Here is a 23,070-nt window from a genome sequence, read left to right on the forward strand (position 1 = left end):
GCCCGGCGGGCGGCCGACGGGGAGCGGCACCGCCCGTCCCGGGCCCGGCCTTACCCAGCCGCTCCGCCGCCTGCAGCCCCGGCCGCGGTCGCCGACCGCCGTGCCCCGCCCCGTGGCCGCCACGGCTGCCGTTAGAGCTCCTCCGGCCGCGGCCGCTGCCGTCGCTCCCGCACCCGCCGCCCTCACCGCCTTCACCCCTCCCGGTACCGCCGCAAAACCTGCCCCGCGGCCGCCAAACGAACCCGGCTCCGCGCGACACTGCGTGCGCGCGCACGCAGTCCGGAGCGGCGCGTTTTACGGCAGCAGCGTGAGTGTGTGGCGCTAGTCCTGGGCCTGGGTTCGCACGTGGCGCTGCCGTTTGCAGTTGGTAGTTCTCTGAGCTGTCGCGGGCCCTGCCTTCCCGCCGCCAGTATGAAGCGGCCGAGTGAGTGGGATCGGGGACGGGTGGGCAGGGAACTCGGTGCCTGATTGTCGGCGAACATCCTGGGGTGCTCTTTCCGCGGGAGAGGGAGCCTGTGGGTAGGCCGTGGCCCTGGCCCCGCGTAGGGCCGAGGGTTGAAAGGCCGCAGGATAACTCGGGCCCGTGATACAGAGGGAAGGCGGGGCCGCAGATGGGAAGGTCGGGCCAGAGTGTCCTGAGGAACTAGTTCCAAGCCAGGTTGCGGGCCCAGCGTTTTCCCTTCTGGGGCCACGTTCAGCTCGGCCCCGGTGAGGTCTCAGAGCCGCCTCTCAAACCCATCGTTCGGTCCTACGTTGTGATTCGTGGTGTTTGATAAAACGTGGCAGTCGTCTTGGGTCACATGGCCCTGTGTGCGATCCCAGTCTAGTATTGGGAAGGGTGGGAGCGGGGTAGTTGGCTCTCCTCTGGATCTATTGAGTCAGATAATCTGGGACTCGAGTGCCAACTATATTTTTATTATGCGCCCCATGATTCTTAAATTAGGTTTGAGAGTTTATTACTTCATACAAAAGGGACTGGACCCAAGAGCACAGTCACTAAAAACTAAACAGTTTGTATCTAATTATTTTGTGATCTCTTTCTGTGTAGAGTTAAAGAAAGCAAGTAAACGCATGACCTGCCATAAGCGGTATAAAATCCAAAAAAAGGTAAGTCTTGTACTTAGGAGAGCCATACCAAAAATAGCTATACTGGTGTCTGTTTCACTTGGCCTCCACAAGGTGGTCTAGATAAATAAGACTTCCCCTCAATAAATGGAGGTTGGAAAGACTGACCATGGGCACAAGCTCTTAGGCATCAGGAGCACTGTGGAAAGAGCAGTGATTTGGTGATTGGAAGTCTGTGCACTTTGATCATGTTAACAGTCTTTGCAAATAGAATCTCCTGGTGACAACTGTAAAAATTCCATTTTTCTCAGTAATATGTACAACTGGTTTCTCATATGAATTGTTTAATCCTTTGGTAAAGTGATTTAAAAGTTTTCTATTATAATAGGTTCGAGAACACCATAGGAAATTGAGGAAGGAAGCTAAGAAACGGGGTCGCATGAAGCCTAGGAAAGACCCAGGAGTTCCAAACAGTGCTCCCTTTAAGGAGGCTCTTCTTCGGGAAGCTGAGCTAAGAAAACAGCGGGTAAGATAGGTTATCTGAAGTTTGTGTAGGGAATGTGTGGATTTGTGTATTTTTTTAAAGTCATAGCAAGTCACTTTGGCTCACCCATTTCTCTTATGGCTCTGATGCAGCTTGAAGAATTAAAACAGCAGCAGAAACTTGACAGGCAGAAGGAACAGGAAAAGAAAAGAAAACTTGAAGCTAACCCTGGTGTTACACCATCTAACTTGGAACCTGTGAAGGAGGTATGATTGGGTCTCTCGGATGCGGAGGTAAAAGCACATTTCAGGGCAGGGCCTGCTATGCCTCTTAGGAAGAAAAAGACTGAATTCAGACTCTGTCATACCTGTTTAAATATCAGCTGTGTGCCCCTAGTTAGTCATGGAAAATGGAGAAATGGGTTATAACTGCTGAACTAATTTTGTGTCTTTCCTCTCTTTATGCTCTAGGAATTTGGACGGTGTAAAGCTAAGAAAACTAAGTCCATCAAACAGAGTCCGAAGAAGTTGTATTGTCAGGAACTTAAAAAGGTATCTTAATTTAGGTCAGTGTCTAAAAATGGTAATGAGGTTTGAAAGACTAGAGTCATTCCTTTCCTTTCTCCTGACTGCCACCTTGTGAAGGTGGAAGTAGAATTCACTTGAACTGGAAAAATCCTTCAACAAATCGGCATATCCAATGTAGGGTCCTACTGTTATGTTTGGCTAAGGAAATATTCTTGTGGTTTTAAACTTTTGCACAGGAACAGTCCCCATAAGGATGATTACAAAAGTAGTTTTTGTATTAAAAAGACACATTGACATGGTGGTTTTTAAAGTAGAGGGAAGTAGGGTAGAGTAGGCAGTGCGAAAACCAATCCCTACAGTGCTGCGAAGGAGGTCAAGGGGGTGTCCTGGTGTAGTTGCTCCCCAGCTCCCATCCCCAGCATCTGTTTTCCCAAGCTCACCCCCACTGTGAACAGAACCAGCTGTGCTCAGCAGCTCTTGGCAGGGCTGTGAACACCTATCAAACCACCTGACTCGCTGTGGCAGGATTACATATTCAGACAGTGGATGTAGTTCCACTTTTGAAATTACTTTGATGAGAAAGCCAGAGGCCACTGAACAAACCTGTGTTTCACTTTCCTGTGAGAAATGATGAGCTTGTGACCTTTCTCTACACCAAAGTGAAGATGTGAGATCCAACTCTGAGCTCACCCTGTTGCAAAGTGGACAGTGCCAGAATACTTCAGCAGAGAGTGTTGCTCTTCTGATAGTTTCTACCTTGGCCAGGTGATTGAAGCTTCGGATGTCTTGCTGGAGGTGTTGGATGCCAGAGATCCTCTTGGTTGTAGGTGCCCCCAAGTAGAAGAGGCCATTGTCCAAGGTGGACAAAAGAAACTGGTGCTTGTATTAAATAAATCAGGTGAGTAAAAGGGATTCCCTTTATGTTCCCTGTGCATTGGTGAGGTATGAGGAAGACATCTGAACAGTCTGATCATCACTGAAGACTGTAAGATCCAACTCTGACCTCAAAAAAGCCAGTGCATATGTGCTCTTGTTGCCAAAGACAGAGCTGGGCAGTGGGATGGAGGTGTTCCCACAAGTGACTTTACTGGTTTTTTCTGTCCTTTGGCCGTTCAATACTTATGCTGTCTTGAAGAGTGTAAGCTTCTGTAATCTTACTGGGCAGTTTGTCTTCACACAGAGAGTGGTGGCCCTGAGCCCTACTCCCCACACCTGCATAATGTCAGCATGTGATGACGTTTAGATGAAATGCATAGTTGTGTATCTGGGTTTGAGCATGAGGGTCAGGAAAACCCAGAGCAGAGATGGGTGAAGCAGAAGAGGGGGATCTGAGATTACCGTTGCGCTCAGTAGACATGGCTGCTGCCTCAGATAACTCCTGGACCACCACCAGGGTTAGGAGGGTGATAACCTAGAGGTTGTCTTAATCCTGAAAGGGTGAATGCAGAAGGCACTGAAGAAACACAGAGGGTGTATATAGTAAACTCTTAGGGTAAGGCAGCACGGTAGGGAACGTACCCTTTCCTCATTGTCCAGTTAAATCTTTTTGAGAAAAGGCAAACCAGGGTGAAATCCAAAGCTCACCAAATTTTGCAGATTGATCTCAAAATGACCAAATTGCAACATGTGTCTTACTCCTAATCCCTATCAGATTTGGTGCCGAAGGAGAATTTAGAAAACTGGCTTAATTATTTGAAGAAGGAATTGCCAACAGTAGTGTTCAAAGCCTCCACAAAACTGAAGGACAAAGGGAAGATGACCAAGGTACCCTTCACTGTTAGTGCTGGGAAGGGTGGGTCTTTCAGATTTGGATGGCTGAAATATGATGAGTGTACAAAATCTTGATTAAAAGATGAAAACTTGTAAGATCCAACTCTGATTTCACCCAGAGATAATCTGAAAGGCGATAGACTGTGGTGATTTTACTAGCTGGGCCCTGGGTCCACACTGCTTGGGCTTTATCTGGTGGGTTGGCAGAAATGGTTTAACTAATTTGGGATTTTAACATGTGAAGGTAAGGAAGAAACGTGCTCCATTCAAAAGTGAAGTCTGTGTTGGGAAAGAAGGCCTTTGGAAGCTTCTTGGAAGTTTTCAAGAGACTTACAGTAAAGCCGTTCAGGTTGGAGTAATTGGTAAGTTTCATTCAACATGTCTATCTCTTAAGTGCCAACAATTTTTCCATGTTAATGTATGGGGTTATCACTAAATAAAAGGCTTGTTCAAACATTTAACTTCTTCCCCACCTCACCAAACACACCGAGTGTGAAAAAAAAAACAAATTTTAAGTAATTGCTGTCTAATTCATTGTGTTGCCAACTGTCCAGTGTAGGAAATTGGCTTCTGAAAGCTCCTGGTTTATTTGAATTAATCATTTTCTTCTGCCTTTCCATTACTTGTGTAAGAAATGAAGATGCAAAGATTGGTCTTAGTGTTGAATCCAACTCTGATTGTGGTCTGAATATCAGGCAAGCATAAAACAAAAAGCACCAGAAATATAATTACCAGCTCATAATGCCTTTTGTATCTCTGGATTTCCCATTTGTAGGTTTCCCAAATGTGGGGAAAAGCAGCATCATCAACAGCTTAAAACAGGAACAGATATGTAACGTTGGTGTGTCCATGGGACTTACAAGGTAAACTGAGTTGTTCTGTAATTACAGGATTTCCTTTCGATGAGTAAATGAGACTTTGCTTTGGGTATCTGAAGACAGTTTTCTATATATCTATTAGAGATGTCAGTGAAAAGAAGTGGGATAAGCCAGTGCTAGGGCTGGGGAAGGATTAATTGGAATGGGATAGCTGCCCACAGTCCAATCTGAAAGACAAGCAGACAGGCAGAGAGGGGAAAGCTGCCTCAGGAGGTGATGCTTGAGCCTGACCTTAAAATAAATAGAAGTCTGACAGAAGAGGGAAAATAGTTTTGGCTGGGAACCGCGTGTTCACATCAATGTATAAACTATAACACATAGCGTTTCTCTTTAGAAGGGGAGTGTGCACTGTTACAGTTTCAGACAAACATGAAGCAGATGATGATAAACTGGGTCTGACAGACTGTGCTGAGTCTGTTCAATCCAACCCTGAGCTTCACGTTCTGTCTTGTCCTTCGGGTACACCAGGGTCCCCAACCAAAACCCCTCTCTCATCTAGGAGTATGCAGGTTGTCCCCCTGGACAAACAAATCACAGTCCTAGATAGCCCAAGTTTCATCGTGTCTCCGGCTAACTCCGCCACTGCACTGGCTCTGAGAAGTCCAGCTAGTATTGAAGCAGTAAAAGCAGTGGAGGCTGCGAGTGCCATCCTGTCCCAGGCTGACACTCGACAGGTAAAAGAACCCCTTCCCCGGAGCTCCGTGTCCTCTTTCTTTGTAAGCACTTAACGTAGACAATTTTCAAGTTTATCTTTTTTTTTATGTCGTTATGAATGATTGTTTTGCTTTTCCTTTTTTAAGGTAGTACTGAGATTTACTATTCCAGACTTTAAGAATTCTCTGGAGTTTTTTACTTCACTTGCTCAGAGAAGAGGACTGCAGCGAAAAGGTGGAGGCCCAAATGTAGAAGGTGCTGCCAAGCTGCTGTGGTCTGAGTGGACAGGGTAAGGCTGCTTTCTCTTGGCATTTTGATAGCCACGTCGAGTAAAGGAACTGATCTTTGACAATCTTGTTTTAATACAGTGCCTCCTTGGGTTACTATTGCCATCCGCCTACATCCTGGGCTCCTCCTCCACATTTCACTGAGGGCATCATAACGGACATGAACCGGGGCTTTAATCTGGAGGAGCTGGAGAAGAACAATGCACGCAGCATACAGGGTGAGCAGAGCTCGCATCTGACTGCTATCTTCAGTGGCCGACAGGCCAGTACAAGGTCTCACCCGTTTTCACGGGCTCTATTCCTTCTCCAGCCATCAGGGGACCCCGTTTGGCCAGTAGCATCCTTTTCCAGTCTTCAGGTCTGACAAATGGAATAATAGAGGAAACAGACATAGCCGAGGAGCTGCCAGAAGAGAGGAAGCGTGAGCAGCAGGACTGCAAGGACACTGGCCGCGGCGGGGAGAGCAGTGCTGAAGGAGCTGCTGTGAGTGTGCTGCGCGGGGGTTAAGCCGAAGCTCTAGCCTTCCCGTGTGCAGCGGACGGGAAGGGGCTGGGTAAGAAACCACAGGAAAGCCCCATACCACCGAGGCATTTAAGGCTTGCAGCCATTCTTAATTCACGCCTCCCGTTACATGTATGTTCAGAGACTTTCCAGATAACCCAGTTTCTTGAATGAGCAGGCGAGGGATACTAATCTAGGACTTTGTCTTTGTTCCTCAGGAAAAGAGCTCAGATGAGTCCCTGGCAGAAGAGGCCTGGGAGGCACTGCCTGGGGAGTCTCAAGCAGGTAAGTCGGGCGGAGGTTTCTTCTAACAAAGCCGCGTGAAACAATTGCTTTTACTTGGTTTTTTTTTTTAATCACACTTTTCTTTCCTCCAATATAGTTGAACAGCATGCACAATCTCACATTTTGGATGCAATGGCTGAAGAGGAAGATGATGCCTACGACTTCAGTGCAGACTATATATGAAAGAACCTTGTCATCTTACAAGGGTTTTTGGGTTTGTTTTGACATTTTGAGCAGACTGTTATGTGTGTGATGTACCAGTTTGTTACGTTATGACGTAAGCTGTGTAAATTCTGTGAATGTGTACCATGATATATTCATTTCTAAAAATCAGGCAATTTCTGAACTCCATAAAAAGATAGTTCATCTCATACAGTGAGTGAGTAGGATAGTTATTTACAAGCAAAACACCAAATACCTACTGAAAAATGTAGGTTTCACTTTATTTATAAATCGGGCCACAGGTTAAGATTACAACATTAAAACCAAGGAGCAGCATGAACTAGCTGTGCCCGCCGAACAGCCCATCGTTTGGCACCAGAGTAAGCACACACTTGGGAAGGCAGGTGGAGATAGGTGGTCTCTCTGGGAAGCTGACTGCCAGGCAGGTAGGTGGTCCTCTACCCAGTTGAAAGGCTCCTTTTCCCGTGGCTTGTGGTAAATGCACACTGAGGCCTAGCAACTGTTACTTCCCACACGTGCCAGGATTTCCTGAGATGTCAGTAGCATAAAGTATATTTTACTTTACATTTGAGATCTCCATGTGTCTTCGGATTAGGCCGAACTTGCCTGTTGGATCCGGAACATACCATTTTTCCCAGACCTCAGTATATGAGGCAGCCCTTCCCCATGGCTTAAAGTGCCCGTTCCAGTGGAGTAGCTTGGCAGCCTTCACAAACTGAGGTGAATAGCGTTTTCCAGCACTGGAACCTTACATTGAGAGAAAGGGCCAAATGACTTAGTCAGACACAAGCCAGTGCCCCATCAAAGTGCAGAAAACTTCGGGAACCCAGATATATCCCCATCCGAGAGCAGTCCTCTTGTCAGCCGGGCTTCGGGCCCACTGCTCCTACTCACCCAGGTGGCGGACGTTCCACATCGGATCAATGGTGGAGTGCTGCTGGTAAAACACGATCAGGAGAGGTGGGGTGGTGCTGCTGGCTGCCAGCGTTCTGCTGTACAGGCCCTCTCTGGGTGGGGCAGGTGACAGACAAGCTGTTAGTGAGGATCCTGGTTCCCGCTGGTCTGGGCCCCCAGAGCTGAGATACAGGCCTGCATGGGTGGGCCCGTTCCATACTTACTCTACATTGAGTTTCATCCATTTTTCCAGCTGGTTGGTTATATTCTGTCTTTTCCATTCTGTCAGGTTTGCAACAAAAACTCCAGGATTGAATGAACAGGTGCTGGCTTTCATAGAGAGCTTACGAATTCTTTCCTTTTTATAGTCAAGGTATCCAATGTAATTGTACTAAAATACAAATGGGATATTGACTCAAACAGTAATTTGATAGCCAGTAAAGCAAGAAACCTGCTTATTTAACTGCTTCTCAGATTATTAGCAAAGGGTACCACATAAAGCAAATAAAAGCAACACTTGGGATTCCAAGTTAGAAAAGGAACCCAGAGTAAACAATACATTAAGCCAGATGTTCAAGGAGAATTCAGTGTCAAGTCCACAACACAATCTATAGGAAAGCAGGCTTGAGTTTGGGGATGAAATGAGAATGTAAAATGCAGCAGAAAATGAATTCCCCCTTTGCTGCCTGTCGCACTAACCTGCACTATAGAGGAGGGCACGGAATGTCTGCATAGGGGTCTAATAAATAACTCACCTGGTTCCCCGCCCCACGGATGATGACTTTAGTGGAAGCCGAATCACAGTCTTCTGAAAACGCAGCTGCATGTCCTGGCTTTAGTGGCGTATTGTAGAGGGCAAGGATATCCCCTGAAATAGGAAGGGGTGAGACCGACACTCCGACTTACCCAGATGCTCTATTCCACCCACTCAGGATGACCTTTAGAGGGTGCCCTGTACGCCACGACAGCCCACACTGGACAGAACAGCACTGATGGTGGCGTTCCTTGGTACCTTGCACGATCACATCATCATCCACATATATGACCTTCTTTGCCCTGGGAACCAGACTTGGCAAGTAGAACCTTGCAAAGGTTAACTGAGGAAGGAAAACAAGAGGCATTGGCGTAGCATTCATCAGCGGCTCTGCCCTCACTAGGCACCCCGCCAATGCTCTCAGTGCCCCCGCGGGAGAAGACGGCTGACGGTCCATGGGACTGCACATGCACTGCGCCCAGTCACCCAGGTACTCCAGTCACTTCGAATACTCCCCAGTACAAACGATGCACAGGACTCACTGGTTTCATGGATTCCCCCTGGTCAGGATCGTCCTTTACTTTCCCTTCCAAAACTTTAGCGTCAAAATTCACAATTTTGTACCTGATGCTTTTCAGGGTACTGCTGCTGAGCCAGGACCTGGTGGAATTTATTACCAAATTTCAGTTTTAATCATGCCTCCAAATTGCAACCTTACCTTCCAATGAGGCTGTGATGTAAGAGAAGCCCCGGGAATATCTTCAAGCCCTCTCACCCCTCTGAGCCTCGGCTTCCTCATCTGGAGTGAGCACTGCTACCCAAAGTCCCTCCTGAACCAAGACTGGTAGTGGCTGGTGCTCCATAGGGCTCACCTGGATGATCACCCTCTGACACTCAAACTGCTGTACAAGAATTCACTGTAGACTTAACACATGGCCCATTCAGCCGTGTCCCCAAACACTCGGGTCAAGGAAATGAGTCAAACGATGATGGTAGTGAGCGCTAATGATCAGCCATGCTGGTAAGCAGTCTGTTACCACAGACTCATGAACTCCCCGCACTAAGTGACCCCCACCTGAGTCTAAGGCACTGCCTCTGAGGAAAGGCAGTGTTCTCTAGGAAGCGTGGCACCTCTTCCTGGGCCTTCCTGTAGTCTATTGTAATGCACTATTTGATTCTTTGTTAATTTAGATGGTTTCTGAGCTTTTAAAATACAGAAAAACATAATAACTCATAAACATGAACCAGAGAAAACACAAGAGCAGGAATATTTTAGAACTTGACAGCTATTAACCTGTTAGACATGATGTTTCTTGGAATACACTTAGTAAGAATTCAAAGCATTTTCAAAATAGGTGGGATTGTCCAGATTGGGTTGATATTATTGATCATAACAATTATAATAAGGACCATTTACTGAGCCATTATGTGCTTGGTATTTTTAATATATTTTTCCATTTACTTGACCTAACAATATTCTTAAGTTGGATATTTTCACCCGATACTCACAGATGAGGAGGGCTTCAAGGGGTTGGGTAAGTTCCCCAGTCACTGGACCAGGATTTAGATCAGGGTCTACGCTTGCTTGACACTCTATCTTGCCATTGCTCCTGTCCCTTCCCACATTAGATCAGAACTACTCAGAGGACATCCGAGAGAGAACCTTGTAACAGGATGTAAATCAACATGCTGCTCCCTTCATCAAGAAAGTCACATTACCAAAACAGTATTGCCTTGAGCGTGCACAGTGACAGCTGACTGACATCTTGGCGCAAGTTCCTTCTATCGTTTCCGCTATCTGGGGATATGCCTGCGATATAATCACGTGGAAAAACGTCATATGGGCAGCTTATATGTGGCATTATCCCAACTTATATTTATAGAAGCAACATACACAGAGAAGAAAATGTTCCCAAGCTGGCTGCTAGCCTGCCCTAGAGCTTTATCTGACAGCAGAGTCACCAGGCAAGCAAAGCTCACCGGAGATGGTCTGCTGTACTGTTGAGCGTAACGATGTAGAAAATCACGTCGGAGTGTGTGTTGTGCTGAATGCTGTTTATGGCTGCAACGGCCCCACCGAGCCTATCTTCGGATGCAGCAATGACCACAGGAATCTCCTCTTGTCGCTCATCTGCCCCATGTTGGGGAGCATTTAGGACAAAGTCTATCGGTTGAAGCCCCACAATTCCTGAATCTGCAAAAAACACACATTTCAAAGAAGGTGCTGTGATACAAACACGATCTCATGAGCTTCTGCTGCAGAGCCCAAGCCAGGAGAAGAGCCAAGGTGAGGATTATCAGGCTTTTACCTCATTCTCCCCATTACAGGGCGAAGCACACGGCCCAGAAACTGTGTTTCCCATATGGAATCAGGCTTTTGGAAAGGCAGAAGCAGCATTAAAAAAAAAATTGGTTGACCCAATTCTGATATACTACTAGTAGGTGTAACAGAATTCCTCTAGAATGTATTTTGGCAATTTGTATCAAGAGCCTTGCACAGTGGCCTTTGGCCCCATAATTTCCCTTCCTTCTCTTAACAAAATATGAGGTAATCAAGTCACAATTTCGTCATTTTGAAAACCTAGAAACGAAACAGTTGCTTTTCAAACCACAAATCCTGTCCCATGAACAGGCAAAAAATCAATTCAGTGGGTCACAATCAGAATTTGATAGAAAAGCTGTTTCCAAACTGGCAGAGAACACGGATTTAGAAAATATCAGAGTGCATCACACAGCGCAACTCCAAGTATTGTTTGGTAAACCTTCCTTTCTGCCTTTTATAATATACTCATTCGCTTATTCACTCATCACTCACTGAATAGTGAGTGCCAAGCAAGACACGGGCACTGGAGTCACAGCCACGACTAAGACCAATCTCCACGCTCGTGAAGGGCAGACAGTAAACCAAGACCTGTGTGTGCGTGCTGTGCGGGACACATTCCTTACTGTGGGGCTGCCGTCCAAAGCAGTCAAGGTCACTGTACCAAAGGACTGTCTCTCCTGTGCAAGCAAGAGAACTATGACATGAAAACTCCAGAGAGAGAGTTTCTACTGTCACCGTGACATGTTTAGGATATAATCACGTGGAGAAACATGTCGTATATGCCATTTATATACATTATAGTTTCATAATAGAAAATATATATACGTAGAGAAAAAAACTGTAAGGTACTAAGCCAAAATCTTAATAATAGTTATCTCTAGTCAATAGAATCATTTATTCAGTGACTGAACCCTCCTACGTATCAGCCGTCATCCACAGGTCACGGAGATAAAGCAGAGAACTGACCGCTCTTGTGGACCTTGAATGCTATTTCCTTTTTAAAAATGTTCCCACCAGGAGCACACATTACCGCATGTACACACGTGAGCACACACATGTGCTGCACCCTATTATAAAACACTGTCGGAGTTGTCGGTAAGAGTCAGGGAAACGCTGTCTGTCTTTGCTTGCTCTGGCCAACTGTGGTGGATGGCAACCCACAAATGATTTCTGACAAATAACTTGAAGCCTCAAACATCCCTCAGCACCGAGGCACAGCAGTATGAACAATTAATTTAAAGTAACTGGCAATGGAATTACACAAGAAAGTGATTTTTTTGGATAAGTTGACAAGGCTTCACGGTTCCGTTTTTACTACTAGAGTCCCGCTGATACGGCTCCATGGGTAAAGCAAAGAAGCGGGTTGACACCAGTGAACAGAGCAGGCAGAAAACACCCGTGTCACCCCTGTGCCCACCTTCGGGAGCCCTGCCCTGCAGACGTGTGAGCAGAAAGCAGCCCTGTGATTTGATGACAAGGGAGCTTTGGTCATATCAAAGCCTTGGCGGGGTTGGGGGCTGCTCCAAGAAGACATGAGTACCACCATGCCCTTTCCCGGACTCTCTTAATAGCTTCCGTAAGGCCAAGAAGAAAGCTTTCTGTTCCTTTAACGTAGGATGTGGGACACAAGGAACTCCAGGTCCTCAGCAGATACCAAGGCATGAGTAAGGGTTCCCATACCTGAAATCTCGTTCCTTAGCAAACTACTCAGGCCGAGGAAGTTATGGTGCAAAATCAGTAAGAAGAGGGCAACAGCCAGGACCAGGATGATGACGTTTACTGAAAACAAACAGGGGAAAGGCCTCCATTACTCACCTTACCTTTTGACTAGAAGTGAAAAAAAAAAATGTTAACGTGAAGAAAGAGCATACCTTTACGGAATGACATCTTTCTCTTCGGTCTTATATAAATATTAGTTGTTAATCCTACGAAACAAAAGCAAGTCCCCAAAGTCAGTAGGTATATGAGAATGGCCATCAAAATGCCTACACACTTTTATTCAGGTGGAAACAAGTACACATGGTATTTTCTTCCAGAAACTCACTGTGAATTAACAATTTCCAAGACCCCAATTTGGGACCTGAAATTTGTATGGTAGTCATGAAAATAAAATACTTTTCAATAACCTGGGAGAAACAGATAGCCTTGTACGTTATATGCCACTAGACAAAAAGCAAAAGAAATTATACCAAGAATATGTGTGGTGTAACCACTAACAATTATGGAAACTTCTCTGAATGAATTTCTACTGAAAATTCTTAGCTCAATTACACACAGACTCAGCTGTCTATAACTGAGGTCAGCCTCATGGGTACAAAACCTCCCAGTTCAAAGGTACACCCCATTCACCTCCAACTGGGGTAAAGATGATAAAAGAACTTTTTCCAAATTCATTTCAAACTATAGCAGAGAAACATAATTACAAAAGTTCACAAAACCCAACCTTGCTGTCAAAAGTTCAATATACTCTTCTCAAAAATTAAAAATCTACTGAAAAGAAAAAACAAGCTTCTTCTGGGGCCTCATCTCTGTTGGATAACTACCAGTCTCTTAAGAAGCTGCATCACATCTAATACTGTCAACTGCCCGTGGTTTGTACTCCCCAGCTAGTCTGAGAGGCCTTAACTTTTCAAAACAAGTAATTCAATGGAAACAAGACTGTAGGTGGAACTAAATTAAATGATTAGATTTCTACAAAAACCTCTTAGGTAATGTTTCCTTAAAAACAGATTTTGTGCAACCAGGATACTGTGAGCCTATGTTTGGGACCTTTTCCCTTTTCTACTTTCCATCTTCCCCCGTGGGAGAACCTACATTTCCATAAGGCTATTTCAAATACAGCCTATTTCTAAAATCAAAGTAAGTTTGAACTAGTTTCATGTTAAATAAAGTGTGCATATCAGGCACTTAATTTTCCAAGACTTTTGAAAAGAGGACTAATATACAGAAGGAAAGTTTTAAAACAGGGGATCACAAGCCAGATCACAAATTTGGGAGAAAATAATCCAGACTCTCAAAGAATAATCTAAAATACAAACACACTCGCATTTTTTCTAGAGCAGCATATATACAGCAGACTATACCAATAAACTTCCTCTCTAAAGAGTCTAATATATTACATACCCTGAGCCATGTGCCTCTTTTACACTGTTGTCCGAGCCCTACCGATAGAAGCTGCCAGACTGGAGCTGCTCAAAGCTCTAACATCTGCCTGCTTGCAGCCAATTTTCACCAAGCCAAGAAAACTACCTCACTCAAATAATCTCATTTAGTTAATGGAACAAAAGGCAGTGTTTTAGCTCAACACTGTCCCGTAAAGGCTACAGGTAGTATGTGGATTGAGAAGCACACACGTTCGTGGTCTTGCAGTTAGCCAGACCCAAGACAATGCCTAGCAGGTACCTGACGTGCTGAAGTGGATGAGCAAGGTGGAAACCAGAAACCACTTGCTCTGGCCCTTGCAGTTATCTATATGCAAAATGGCAATTATTATGGACTATGTCAGATCCATATTTTCTTTCCTGGTGCTATTCCTGGTGACAGAATTCACTGATCTGTTGGAAGAAATTCTCAAAGTGAAACTGCATGTGGACCCTGGAATCTGTAATAGTGGCTGTATTTTTGTAAAAGTACACAGCTGTGTAAAGTTTGATCAGCAGTATCCAACTGTTCGCTATGAAAATATCTTGCTTAGAAATTATAAAGCCTTCACATTCCCAAATCATTCCCCAAACATACCCCCCACCTCACGCCCAGGGCAGGCATACCCAGAATACAGGTAAAGCCTGGGGAAAGAGCTGTCACTGTTCTGCCACGCTAGCTACCTGCACCTGCCCACTCTGCTCTGCCCCCTCATCCGCTCTCCCTCCAGTCACTATGTACCCCCATCAAAGGCCATCCCACCGAGGCTCTGCAACCTAGTCTGTAACCGTCTCCTCCACGTAGCGTCAGCAAACTCCTTCCCTTTCTGCTGGTTCATACCCGTCGCACATTATCATGCTCTGGTACCTTCTAAAAAAAAAAAAAAACACCACTTCCCCCACCCCAGTTGGCCAAAGACCCATTCTCTGCTCCCCCTCACTCTGAAAGCTTGAAAAGATTTAAAGTCTCAACTCCATTTCCTCTCCTCGTGTTCTTTAGCCTCCTCCGACCAGAGTTCAGTCCCTGCTGCTCCATTCAAACTGGTCTTGACAAGGTCACCAATGACCAAGGTTATCTTTGTCCTCTTAAACATCCTTTTAGAGGCCATCAGGAATGTTCATCACTCAATTATGAAATCCTCATTTACATGTGTGTCTTCTCTGACCAGAATGTAATATATGAGCACAGGGACCCCAACGAAAGCATTTACTATGTATCCTTGCCATCTAAAAGTGCATGAGGCAAATGGTAGTGACCAGGTAATATTTGTTGAATGACCTTGTTCATCGAGGGGCAGAGCTGATTCTCAGCTCAGAAAGGGAAGACAATCTTTGATAATAATCATGAAAACAAATCCCAACATAAGGAAAGACATGGATTCTAATGGAGAACACTCTCAAACGGAACTCCATCATATCTTTATAGCTCAAACACCATGAAGTCTCTTCAGTCAATGCCACCCTGAGAAGTGCGTTTGAAGAGGGTAACACTGAGGGGCATGGCTATTTCTACATACAACAGAAAGTCTGTTTGGCCTCTGCCACGCTCAAAGGTGGAAGGGCACTAAGGAAATGCATCCACTCTCTCCGACCTCTTCATCTCGCTAGCTCCTACTTGGCTCTCTGGGGTCAAGGGAGCCTCTCCCAAACCTCACTTTGGCTGCGCCTGCCCTGAGCCGCCGCCATCTAACAGGCATCCCTATCCCAGACTAAATCCAACTATCACATATTTCTGGATATGCAGCTTGCCTCTCTTGACACACTCGGGGCTCTAGAAAGGCAAGGGTCTGGTACTGGTCCCGGCCGTATCCCAGGCTCACTGCCTCGTACAAAAAAGGGGCCGTGGCTGCTGACTGCAAGAATGAGGGCGGCGGCCACGCACCACAGTGCCCGGGAGTGCCTGGAATCCCACAGTCTGTGACCCTGACGTGCAACACAGCACAAAGGCCGGCCGGGCTCTCTCCGATCGTGGCACCGCATCTCGCCTGGAGCGCTGGGGGAGGGCCTGAACTTTTGAGGCACATACTAGCCTGGGGAGGCAGGCAAACCCGAGCTGGTCTCCATGGCGAGGGCCGGCCCCGGTCTGCGAGGGGCCGACAGGGCCGGTGAGAGACTCCCGCGGGGGAGCGCTCTCCGTACCCCTGCACGGGGCGGCCGAGGTCCGGGTCCTTTCTCCGCGAGGAGTCCCTTTCTCTCGAGGATGGGTCTGGGGTTACCCCTCCAAGTTCTAGGGGTCAACAGGGCTTCCTTACGCTCAGGGGCTGTGAAGCTCCGGGGGTTACCCCCCGGCCCGGAGAGACGCCGGGCTAAGCACCGAGAGCCGTTATCTCGGACGCTCCCCGCAGCCGTCCTTACCTGGAGGAGGAGCCGCCGCCCGCGGCCCGGCCCGCCCCGCCAGCTCAGCGCCCGCGCCGCAGGCCCCGAGGCTCAGCCCGGCGCCGGGCCGCCCGCGGCCCCTCACCCCCGACCAAGCCCGCCCGCCCGCTAGCCCCGTGGCCGCGGCGCAGTCCCGCCACCCCACGCCCGCCTGCCGCCTTGTATGCGAGAGCGCGGCGCTGAGCAGGCGCCGCCGGGCAGCCTGTCCGCCGGGGTCCTCGCCAAGCAAAGCCCGTCGCCATGGAGACGGCGCGCGCGCCGCCAGCCGTTAGACCTTGGAGGCGCCGTCGAGGCTGGTTTCGGGGCGCGGGGTTGCGGCTCCCAGCACCCAACAGCACCGACGGCGAACCCTTCACGGGCGCGCGATGCTTCGACTCGTCCGCGGCTGTCGCCAACTCAGCCCTCGCGCGCGGCGCGCCGGGCCCCCGCCAACCACGAAAACGCAGGTCGCCTAGCGACGATGCAGGGCGGGGCTCCAGGCCGGCCGGGCCTGGGGGAGACTTCCGCATCCGGGGCCGCGGCCATCGCACCGCTTGGCTCTTCCTGTCCGTACGGCTGTACGGGGGTTCGGGCCCCAGCGCCGAGGGTCCCCGAGTTGCGACTGCTTCCCGCTTCCTCAGCCAGCCATGTTGGGGCACCTGAGCTCGCTGCCCACCCAGATGGTGAGGGCGCGGCCCGCTCGGGCCCAGCAGCCTCGCAGCGCTCAGAGCGTAGACCCCGCGCGGCGCGGCCCCCGATGGATCCCGTGCAGGCTCTTCCCCGAACCGTGCCCCCTGGGGGATGCCCCTGCCCATGCTCCGTTAGGACGCTCCAGCGCCCCCGGGAAGTCCACACTTTGATGCCTTGCCAGGCCCTTAGGGAGGCCCCTGGTGTTGGGGTGCCCTGTGCCCCAGCTGTAAAGCCGGGTCGGTAAAGGTACTTCAGTGGTGGTGGAACCAATTGCTGCTTTGCTCTTCCTCACCTCTAGGATTACAAGGGCCAGAAGCTGGCTGAACAGATGTTTCAGGGGATTATTCTTTTTTCTGCAGTAAGTATTTGTTTTGCGTAATCTCTCCCCATCCCCGCACCCCCAGTTTGACTGTATTTAATATACTTTGTTTGTCTCTAGATAGTTGGATTTATCTACGGGTACGTGGCTGAACAGTTTGGGTGGACTGTCTATATCGTTATGGCCGGATTTGCTTTTTCGTGTTTGGTAAGAAATTTGTGGTTGTTTGGATGTTAGTGGCAACTTAAGTTTTGTGAATTGGGTTGGTTTGATCGGACCTAGCATGAGAACCAGCACCGACTTTTTATCTCACCCTCTCCCATCAGTGTGTGGCCTACCTGCTATTGGAAAAGTAGAATGCCAGATCGCGTCCGATGAGATAAGCTGCATAAAAGGATATAGCTTGTTTCTTTTGGCAGCTGCTCCAATAATATCTTAAGGGCAAAGCTAGCAGGAATTTGTGTTGTGGCCTTCACATTGCTCCCTCCTCACCTTTTCTTAAAGCCTCATGTGTAAAACTGAGCTTTGTCTTCATCACTCACAGTGTCTTGTCTGGGCAGTGCATAGAATTTTCCTAAGAATGTCAGTTTTGTTGTTTTTTTTTTTGCGTTTAGCATAGGAGTCACTTGGGAGTCACTAGGAGGCATCATACATAAGGGTGTTTTTAACTTTCAAGGGTTATAAATTAATGCATTTTCTTTGTTCTGGCCCAGCTGACACTTCCTCCATGGCCCATTTACCGCCGGCACCCCCTCAAATGGTTACCTGTTCAAGATTCAGGCACAGAAGACAAGAAACCAGGGGAAAGAAAAATTAAGAGGCATGCTAAAAGTAACTGATTGTGTTTTTCATGAATTAGCTTTACTCTTGCACCTGTTTTTTTTCGTGTGAGATGAGCTCAGTTGTTTTACATGCCCAAAACATGAGCTAAAAATGACCTCTGCCCTCACAGTATAGCTGTGTAGAGATTTTGTTCTCTTTGTATTTTACTTCTAACTCAGTTGGGTTTTGACTTATAAATATTTTAGTCCTTCTCTTCAGGATCTTCCTCTGAAATGAAAACAGAAAACACAAGTACACAAAGTTTCTTTCAGGTCTACAAAAATGATGAATGCCTCATAGATGATAGTACAGTTTAACTCCCAAACTTTTATAATTCATCATGAGTAAACTGTTTTAATGTTTTCAATTAAAACTCATAGTGCAAGTCTATGTCTGGGGTCTTTTGTTCATTATTCTGCAAACAAGACTACCAGTAAAAGCCAAAGGAGGAAGTTCATGGTTCTGAAAGTGTAAAGTAGTATTTTAATACCACTAAAATAAGGATGTCATTTAGCAGAACATAGGATTTCCAAACTGAGTTTAAAGAAAGGAAGCAAAGGCCTTAATACAGCAAAAGTAAGGAAAGGTTCAAAGAAAAATTAAGAAGGCAGAAATGACTAGGCATAACAATAACGTAATAAATGTAACTAAAAATTTAGGAGGCACCAAATAAGGTTAAAAATTAAGTTGTCTTATTTTCTCAAAATGACACCCAAAGGTTGAAAACAGGAACGAGGGTACATTAGGCAGATGCAAGCAGAAAGGAGAGCTAATAGTGAAAAAGGTAGAGACTTACTATCAGAAAGCATTAAATGGAGCAAAGAGGGGCATTTCATAGCTGCCAAGATACCACTGTTCTGAATCATTATGTATTGAGTAAGACATGAACTGTATAAAGCAAAGAATGTACAAGAGTTTGGTAAAGCTACACCCTTGGTAGGAGCCAAACACTCTACCTTTCAGATTCTGACAGATCAAGTGAACAGGTGATTTGATAGGAAGACTGCCCTTGTTCCCTGTACTTGGACATCTTCCCTCAAGATATACATGACTTGTTCTCGCCTTTCATTGTGCTTTCTACCCAGATGTCACTATAAAGAAGCCTTCTGCTACTTTACCAAGTCAAAGTAGTATGCCCATCGTTCTGTATCCACTTAGCCTGCTCATGTTTCATGGCATTTAATGTACCTCCTAGTATGTATCTGTTAATTGTCCTCCCCAGAACATTGGCTTCATGGGAATAGCGACCTTGTTCTGTTCTTTGCTGGTTGCCCATACGTGAAACGAGTACGTGAAACGTTACAGGTGCTCAGTAAGTATTTACTCAATGATACAGAGCTGTACTGTCCAATATGGTGCCAATAGTCGCATGTGTCTATTAAATAAACCAATGAAAAATTGAGTTCCTCAGAGTAGCCATATTTCAAGAGCTGTATTTGACTAGTGGCTACCATATTGTGCAGATAATATTCATCATCACAAAATCGGTTGCTCTTACGTCTTACACAGGTTTGAGTAATACTTAGTAGACAAGTGATTATGTCTGAGCTTCACAGAGCCCCCTTTATTATACAATGGGTCACAGCCTGAGGCACAGGGAAACCACTCCCAAGGCAGAGGGTGGGCAGGTCACGTTCACTAGTACCTCACCGGAGCTGGAGCTAAAAGATAGAATATCCTTGACTCTAAATACAACTGTCCCCTGCTTCCCAAAGGTTATGTCACTTTGCTTTTGTGAAAGGCCAAATTAGTACCATAAAGGCTTCTATCGTAAAAGTGAAATCCTCTTCATGCTGCGTTTGGTCGGCCAGAACAGGGATTTACTAACACTTGATGCTCTCCGCTTTATGCCGTTCCGGGTTTTACCAAAGCTCCCATAGGAACATTATTTTCAAACAAATATTTGAAACAAATATTTCAAACAAAATATTATTTCAAACAGCGAAACCTGTGTGTGGAAATGCAGCACTTCTAAAAGCGAAAAATCAAAACCAGAATCATTGACTGTTTAGAAACTAATATCAAAAAGAATATATCTATAAAGTATCTGAAATGTGGTCAAAGGTATATTGAGAAGGAAATTCATGAGAAGAATGCTTAGACAAAAATATATAGAATGGGAGTAATAGATTTTTTTAATTCTAAGAAAATACGTACTTTGTACCATAAATTAGAAAAGTAAAACATGACTTTCCAGAAAGATTTCTAAAACATGCAAGAAATGGTGAATAGCTCATAAAGACAAATGGTTTGCCAAAGATTTGTCCCCAGGTGGGCGCTGGGACTAGATGGCTTACAGTTACAGCAAGCTCCCACAATCCCTGTGAAGCGACAAGCGGCCTGGGAAACCGCGGGGCCCGGCCGCGGGTGTTTATTCGCCACCGTGCCGCGCTCCTGACACAGCACCTGGCCGTGGTAGAAGCTGGGTCTGTTCAGTGACAGGGAAGGGAACGTTTCATTATTTTGTGTGTCTAATTTTCAAAGAAGGTAAGGTATTTTAATTATATAAGTATACATGTAATTATTTTTGGTGGAATATTCATGTTTACAGAATACAGAAGTGAAATTTACTTAAGGCTTTTATTTTATAAAACTATTTCCAAAATGGGAATTATCCCTCATTAAACAACTAATAAAATATGGAATAACATAATCATGCATTTAAAACATATGAAGACAACCAAAATTTCATGTACAAGAGGACATACATACACAAACAAATGTTCAACGTAACTAAAAGGAGCTGGACTTCACTTATAATCAATCACTGAATTGGAAAAGGAATTGGTGTTTAAGAATGTTTTCACTGATGAAAAAATAAATCTGAGAAAACCGGTGGATAAAAACGTGATTTACGAAGCAAAAATATTTCTTAGTTTCAATTTTTATATCTACTAAATGAGGTTCATATTAATCAAAATAAAATAAACATCACAGTACATAAAAAAGGGATTCAGCTGCTCAAGTACTAGATGACAACTTCATATTCTTTAAATCTATTCCCAGAATCGTGAATTGACTTTTTAAAAAAATAATTTATCAACTACTACCTAAGGTTCTCAACAGTAAAAAGTAGTATTACTGGACCCAGTATGTCTTTATTTCTCCTATTGCTTTTATCACTATAGTACAATATAAAACTTCCAGTATTTTATGGCCCTGTATTCAAGCTAATTAGTGCATTAGAAATATAGAGTTCTAGATAAGAATGTGGTTTAAGGATCGTAAACAGCAACCAAATGTCTTATAACAAGTCTTCCTCATAAACAGAAAAAGGTTTTTTTCTTCTGTGAGCTTGCTTCATGCTATTCTGTTTTGTCCCATTTTTTTCCAGTAAAAAACACTCCAAAGAGATACAAGGATGGCAGATAGCCTCCACCCATTATGGGTTTGTTTCTGTTTAAGCCAAAAATCTTTGAAAGTAGTTCTTTAGTTCTGGCAGAATAAATTCTCAAAAATTCACATTTTCTTCAAAAAATTTCAACTGGCGAGCTTTCACACTGTAAGTCGTATACTTTTCACCCATATGCTCACGCAAACGTACCTATTTGGGAAACAAAAAGAATATCTGTATGTAGTAGAAACAATACTTTCGTAATCTTAAAAGAAGGGCTTTTCTAAGCAAGGTCCTAGAGGTGGAAACCATATGGAAAATATGAATCATTCTATTTACATAAAATGAAAAACTTTAACACCAAAAAATAAAGTTATAAGAAAGAGCAAACAATAGGGAAAATATTTGCATCATACATGCCTAAGAATACATATCACTAACAAGGAGTTCTTAGAATCAATAAAACATTAGAATATTAGAGTTGATCAAATCAAGCCCATAGATAATTCAGGAAAGGCATTTACAAAAAATAAGTGACCAATTATATGGAAAATTAAATCTGACTAGGAATCAAACAAATGTATTATGTGACACTCAATGTATGTCTGTTGAAAGAAATGTTTGAAATTAAAAATAACACCTAATAAAGTGTTAACAGGTGTCATGCACCTCCTGGTACAATGCAGTGAGAAGGACACACACATAATCTGCCAAAATGCATGATCTGAATCTATTCATGAGGAAATACCAGGCACATCCAAACCAAGGGGCGCTCTAAAAACAGATGGCCTATGACACTTCAAGTGTCAAGGCCATGAAACACAGGCCGAGCAGCGGTTCCAGATGAAGGGAGACAGAACAAATATGGAATGTAACCCTAACTGAGGAGCTCCGCAGGCCCCTCCTCAGTGAAACTAGTGAAAACCACCCTAAAAACCAACCATTTCAAGTCTCTGGAAATGGTCCTAATGGCACGGAGCAAATAAAGACACTTTTTTTTTTTCAAGAAAATCTACTAAAACTCAGAAGAGTGTCTGTCAGTCAGTGGTATGTGAACTAAGACCAGCTGCCTCCCTCCTCATGCCCAGTTCAGTGAGACAAAAACTACACCAGGCCGGTGAAACCAACAGCAGGGGCCCCTTGTTGCCCAGTTCCTAGTCCAAAGGTATCCGTTACCTCATCCTGCCCCCAACCTGGTGTCAAGGAGACGTTCTGGGAGACTGCAGCCAAGAGGCAGAGGCCTCCTTCCTCGGACTCAGCTTGGCCTCAGGACGGAGGCGTTACCTTGGGCGCAGGGCCACTGAAAATCCCGGAGCCCCAGTCACCTGTGCCCAGACAATAAGTGAAGCTTCCATCCTGAGCAGAACACGCTGAGAAGACCAGAGGCTACCGCCCCTGCCCCTCACTGAGCTGCTACAGCGGGAAGGCGGGGGTCCCTCAGAGACCAGCAAGCTATTGTCCTCATTCCCAGCTCCAGAGCCGGGCCCAGAAATTTTGCCTGGGGGGAGAAGCAAGACATAAAATAACAGCAAATGCCCTCAATGAACGGACTTCATGTGTCTGCAACTTTCTCATAAATAGATTTCAAAAAATTGTACATATGGAGAAAGAGAATGATAAAGCAAAAGCGGCAGAACGGGAAACATTAGGGAATATAGGTGAGGAATATTCAGGGACTCTTTGTATTACTTGTACAACTTTGTTAGTCTGAAAGTATTTCAAAATTAAAAATCAAAACAGCATTTAGAAATCATTATTAAATTGGTAGAGAATCAACTATGTTTTTAGGAATTTAAGGCTTTATT

General features: G+C 45.5%; 5 protein-coding genes and 3 non-coding genes across 45 annotated transcripts in view; 5 read left to right on the forward strand and 3 right to left on the reverse strand.

Moving 5' to 3' along the window:
- The window catches only part of PBRM1 (polybromo 1), a 105,806-nt gene extending 105,513 nt beyond the window's left edge, over positions 1–293 (reverse strand). For 13 of the 24 annotated variants that reach the window (XM_036994795.2, XM_036994794.2, XM_036994792.2 and 10 more), the window contains exon 1: positions 55–283. The gene's annotated coding sequence lies outside the window, so the exon portion shown is untranslated. Of the gene's footprint in view, positions 1–54 lie in introns of all 24 variants that reach the window. The other 11 variants (XM_036994807.2, XM_036994806.2, XM_073230692.1 and 8 more) reach the window with 4 other exon arrangements.
- Positions 175–6,822, forward strand: GNL3 (G protein nucleolar 3). 3 transcript variants are annotated; one of them, XM_017678466.3, is made up of 15 exons: positions 175–307; positions 1,049–1,107; positions 1,454–1,591; positions 1,702–1,815; positions 2,020–2,100; positions 2,842–2,974; positions 3,728–3,840; positions 4,091–4,208; positions 4,622–4,709; positions 5,224–5,398; positions 5,525–5,667; positions 5,747–5,883; positions 5,976–6,148; positions 6,385–6,451; positions 6,549–6,822. In XM_017678466.3, the coding sequence occupies exons 2-15, from the start codon at positions 1,072–1,074 to the stop codon at positions 6,632–6,634; spliced, it is 1,602 nt and encodes a 533-aa protein (XP_017533955.3). In that variant the 5' UTR covers positions 175–307; positions 1,049–1,071; the 3' UTR covers positions 6,635–6,822. The 3 variants fall into 3 exon arrangements, with proteins under 3 accessions (XP_017533955.3, XP_017533947.3, XP_036850706.2); XM_017678458.3 differs by having other exon boundaries at positions 216–424; XM_036994811.2 differs by lacking the exon at positions 175–307 and adding an exon at positions 690–708.
- LOC118967746 (small nucleolar RNA SNORD19) lies at positions 3,016–3,091 on the forward strand. Its single transcript, XR_005054968.1, has one exon. It is a non-coding gene; the product is annotated as a small nucleolar RNA SNORD19 (small nucleolar RNA).
- On the forward strand, positions 3,886–3,967 carry LOC118967742 (small nucleolar RNA SNORD19B). The gene has a single exon (XR_005054964.1). It is a non-coding gene; the product is annotated as a small nucleolar RNA SNORD19B (small nucleolar RNA).
- Positions 5,091–5,167, forward strand: LOC118967740 (small nucleolar RNA SNORD69). The gene has a single exon (XR_005054962.1). It is a non-coding gene; the product is annotated as a small nucleolar RNA SNORD69 (small nucleolar RNA).
- Positions 6,823–6,870: 48 nt separating the features above from the next.
- GLT8D1 (glycosyltransferase 8 domain containing 1) lies at positions 6,871–16,528 on the reverse strand. Of its 6 annotated transcripts, none has more exons than XM_017678502.3 (10): positions 16,396–16,528; positions 12,477–12,530; positions 12,286–12,384; positions 10,263–10,476; positions 8,825–8,942; positions 8,541–8,625; positions 8,284–8,396; positions 7,753–7,919; positions 7,529–7,641; positions 6,871–7,381 (listed from the first exon to the last, which is right to left on the reverse strand). In XM_017678502.3, the coding sequence occupies exons 2-10, from the start codon at positions 12,490–12,492 to the stop codon at positions 7,191–7,193; spliced, it is 1,116 nt and encodes a 371-aa protein (XP_017533991.3). In that variant the 5' UTR covers positions 12,493–12,530; positions 16,396–16,528; the 3' UTR covers positions 6,871–7,190. The 6 variants fall into 6 exon arrangements, with proteins under 6 accessions (XP_017533991.3, XP_036850752.2, XP_036850753.2 ...); XM_036994857.2 differs by lacking the exon at positions 16,396–16,528 and adding an exon at positions 16,101–16,245; XM_036994858.2 differs by lacking the exon at positions 16,396–16,528 and adding an exon at positions 15,998–16,073.
- A 4-nt stretch (positions 16,529–16,532) lies between these two features.
- On the forward strand, positions 16,533–18,321 carry SPCS1 (signal peptidase complex subunit 1). The gene is made up of 4 exons (XM_017678510.3): positions 16,533–16,783; positions 17,089–17,148; positions 17,230–17,316; positions 17,823–18,321. Exons 1-4 carry the CDS (start codon positions 16,748–16,750, stop codon positions 17,946–17,948), a joined length of 309 nt encoding a protein of 102 aa, XP_017533999.2. The 5' UTR covers positions 16,533–16,747; the 3' UTR covers positions 17,949–18,321.
- A 2,171-nt stretch (positions 18,322–20,492) lies between these two features.
- NEK4 (NIMA related kinase 4) overlaps positions 20,493–23,070 on the reverse strand; it is a 33,995-nt gene continuing 31,417 nt past the window's right edge. For all 8 annotated transcript variants that reach the window (XM_073230704.1, XM_017678426.3, XM_017678417.3 and 5 more), the window contains one exon: positions 20,493–21,475. In XM_073230704.1, coding sequence (XP_073086805.1) covers positions 21,383–21,475 — 93 coding nt within the window. In that variant the 3' untranslated portion in view covers positions 20,493–21,382. The remainder of the gene's footprint in view (positions 21,476–23,070) is intronic.

This window comes from Manis javanica, chromosome 3, assembly GCF_040802235.1.
Source record: "Manis javanica isolate MJ-LG chromosome 3, MJ_LKY, whole genome shotgun sequence".
Taxonomy (NCBI): domain Eukaryota; kingdom Metazoa; phylum Chordata; class Mammalia; order Pholidota; family Manidae; genus Manis; species Manis javanica.

Excerpts from the sequence above, each read along its gene's own strand:
- SPCS1 (XM_017678510.3), top strand. The coding sequence starts at position 16,748 with ATGTTGGGGCACCTGAGCTCGCTGCCCACCCAGATG. Across the intron at positions 16,784-17,088 it reads GCTCGCTGCCCACCCAGATG|GATTACAAGGGCCAGAAGCT; the intron begins GTGAGGGCGCGG and ends CCTCACCTCTAG. Across the intron at positions 17,149-17,229 it reads GGATTATTCTTTTTTCTGCA|ATAGTTGGATTTATCTACGG; the intron begins GTAAGTATTTGT and ends GTTTGTCTCTAG.
- GNL3 (XM_017678458.3), top strand. Across the intron at positions 2,975-3,727 it reads GCTTGTATTAAATAAATCAG|ATTTGGTGCCGAAGGAGAAT; the intron begins GTGAGTAAAAGG and ends AATCCCTATCAG. Across the intron at positions 6,149-6,384 it reads GCAGTGCTGAAGGAGCTGCT|GAAAAGAGCTCAGATGAGTC; the intron begins GTGAGTGTGCTG and ends TTTGTTCCTCAG.
- GLT8D1 (XM_017678478.3), bottom strand. The coding sequence starts at position 14,584 with ATGAACCAGCAGAAAGGGAAGGAGTTTGCTGACGCTACGTGGAGGAGA. Across the intron at positions 10,477-12,285 it reads GCTAAGGAACGAGATTTCAG|ATTCAGGAATTGTGGGGCTT; the intron begins GTATGGGAACCC and ends TGTTTTTTGCAG. Across the intron at positions 8,943-10,262 it reads AGTACAGCAGACCATCTCCG|GTCCTGGCTCAGCAGCAGTA; the intron begins GTGAGCTTTGCT and ends AAATTCCACCAG.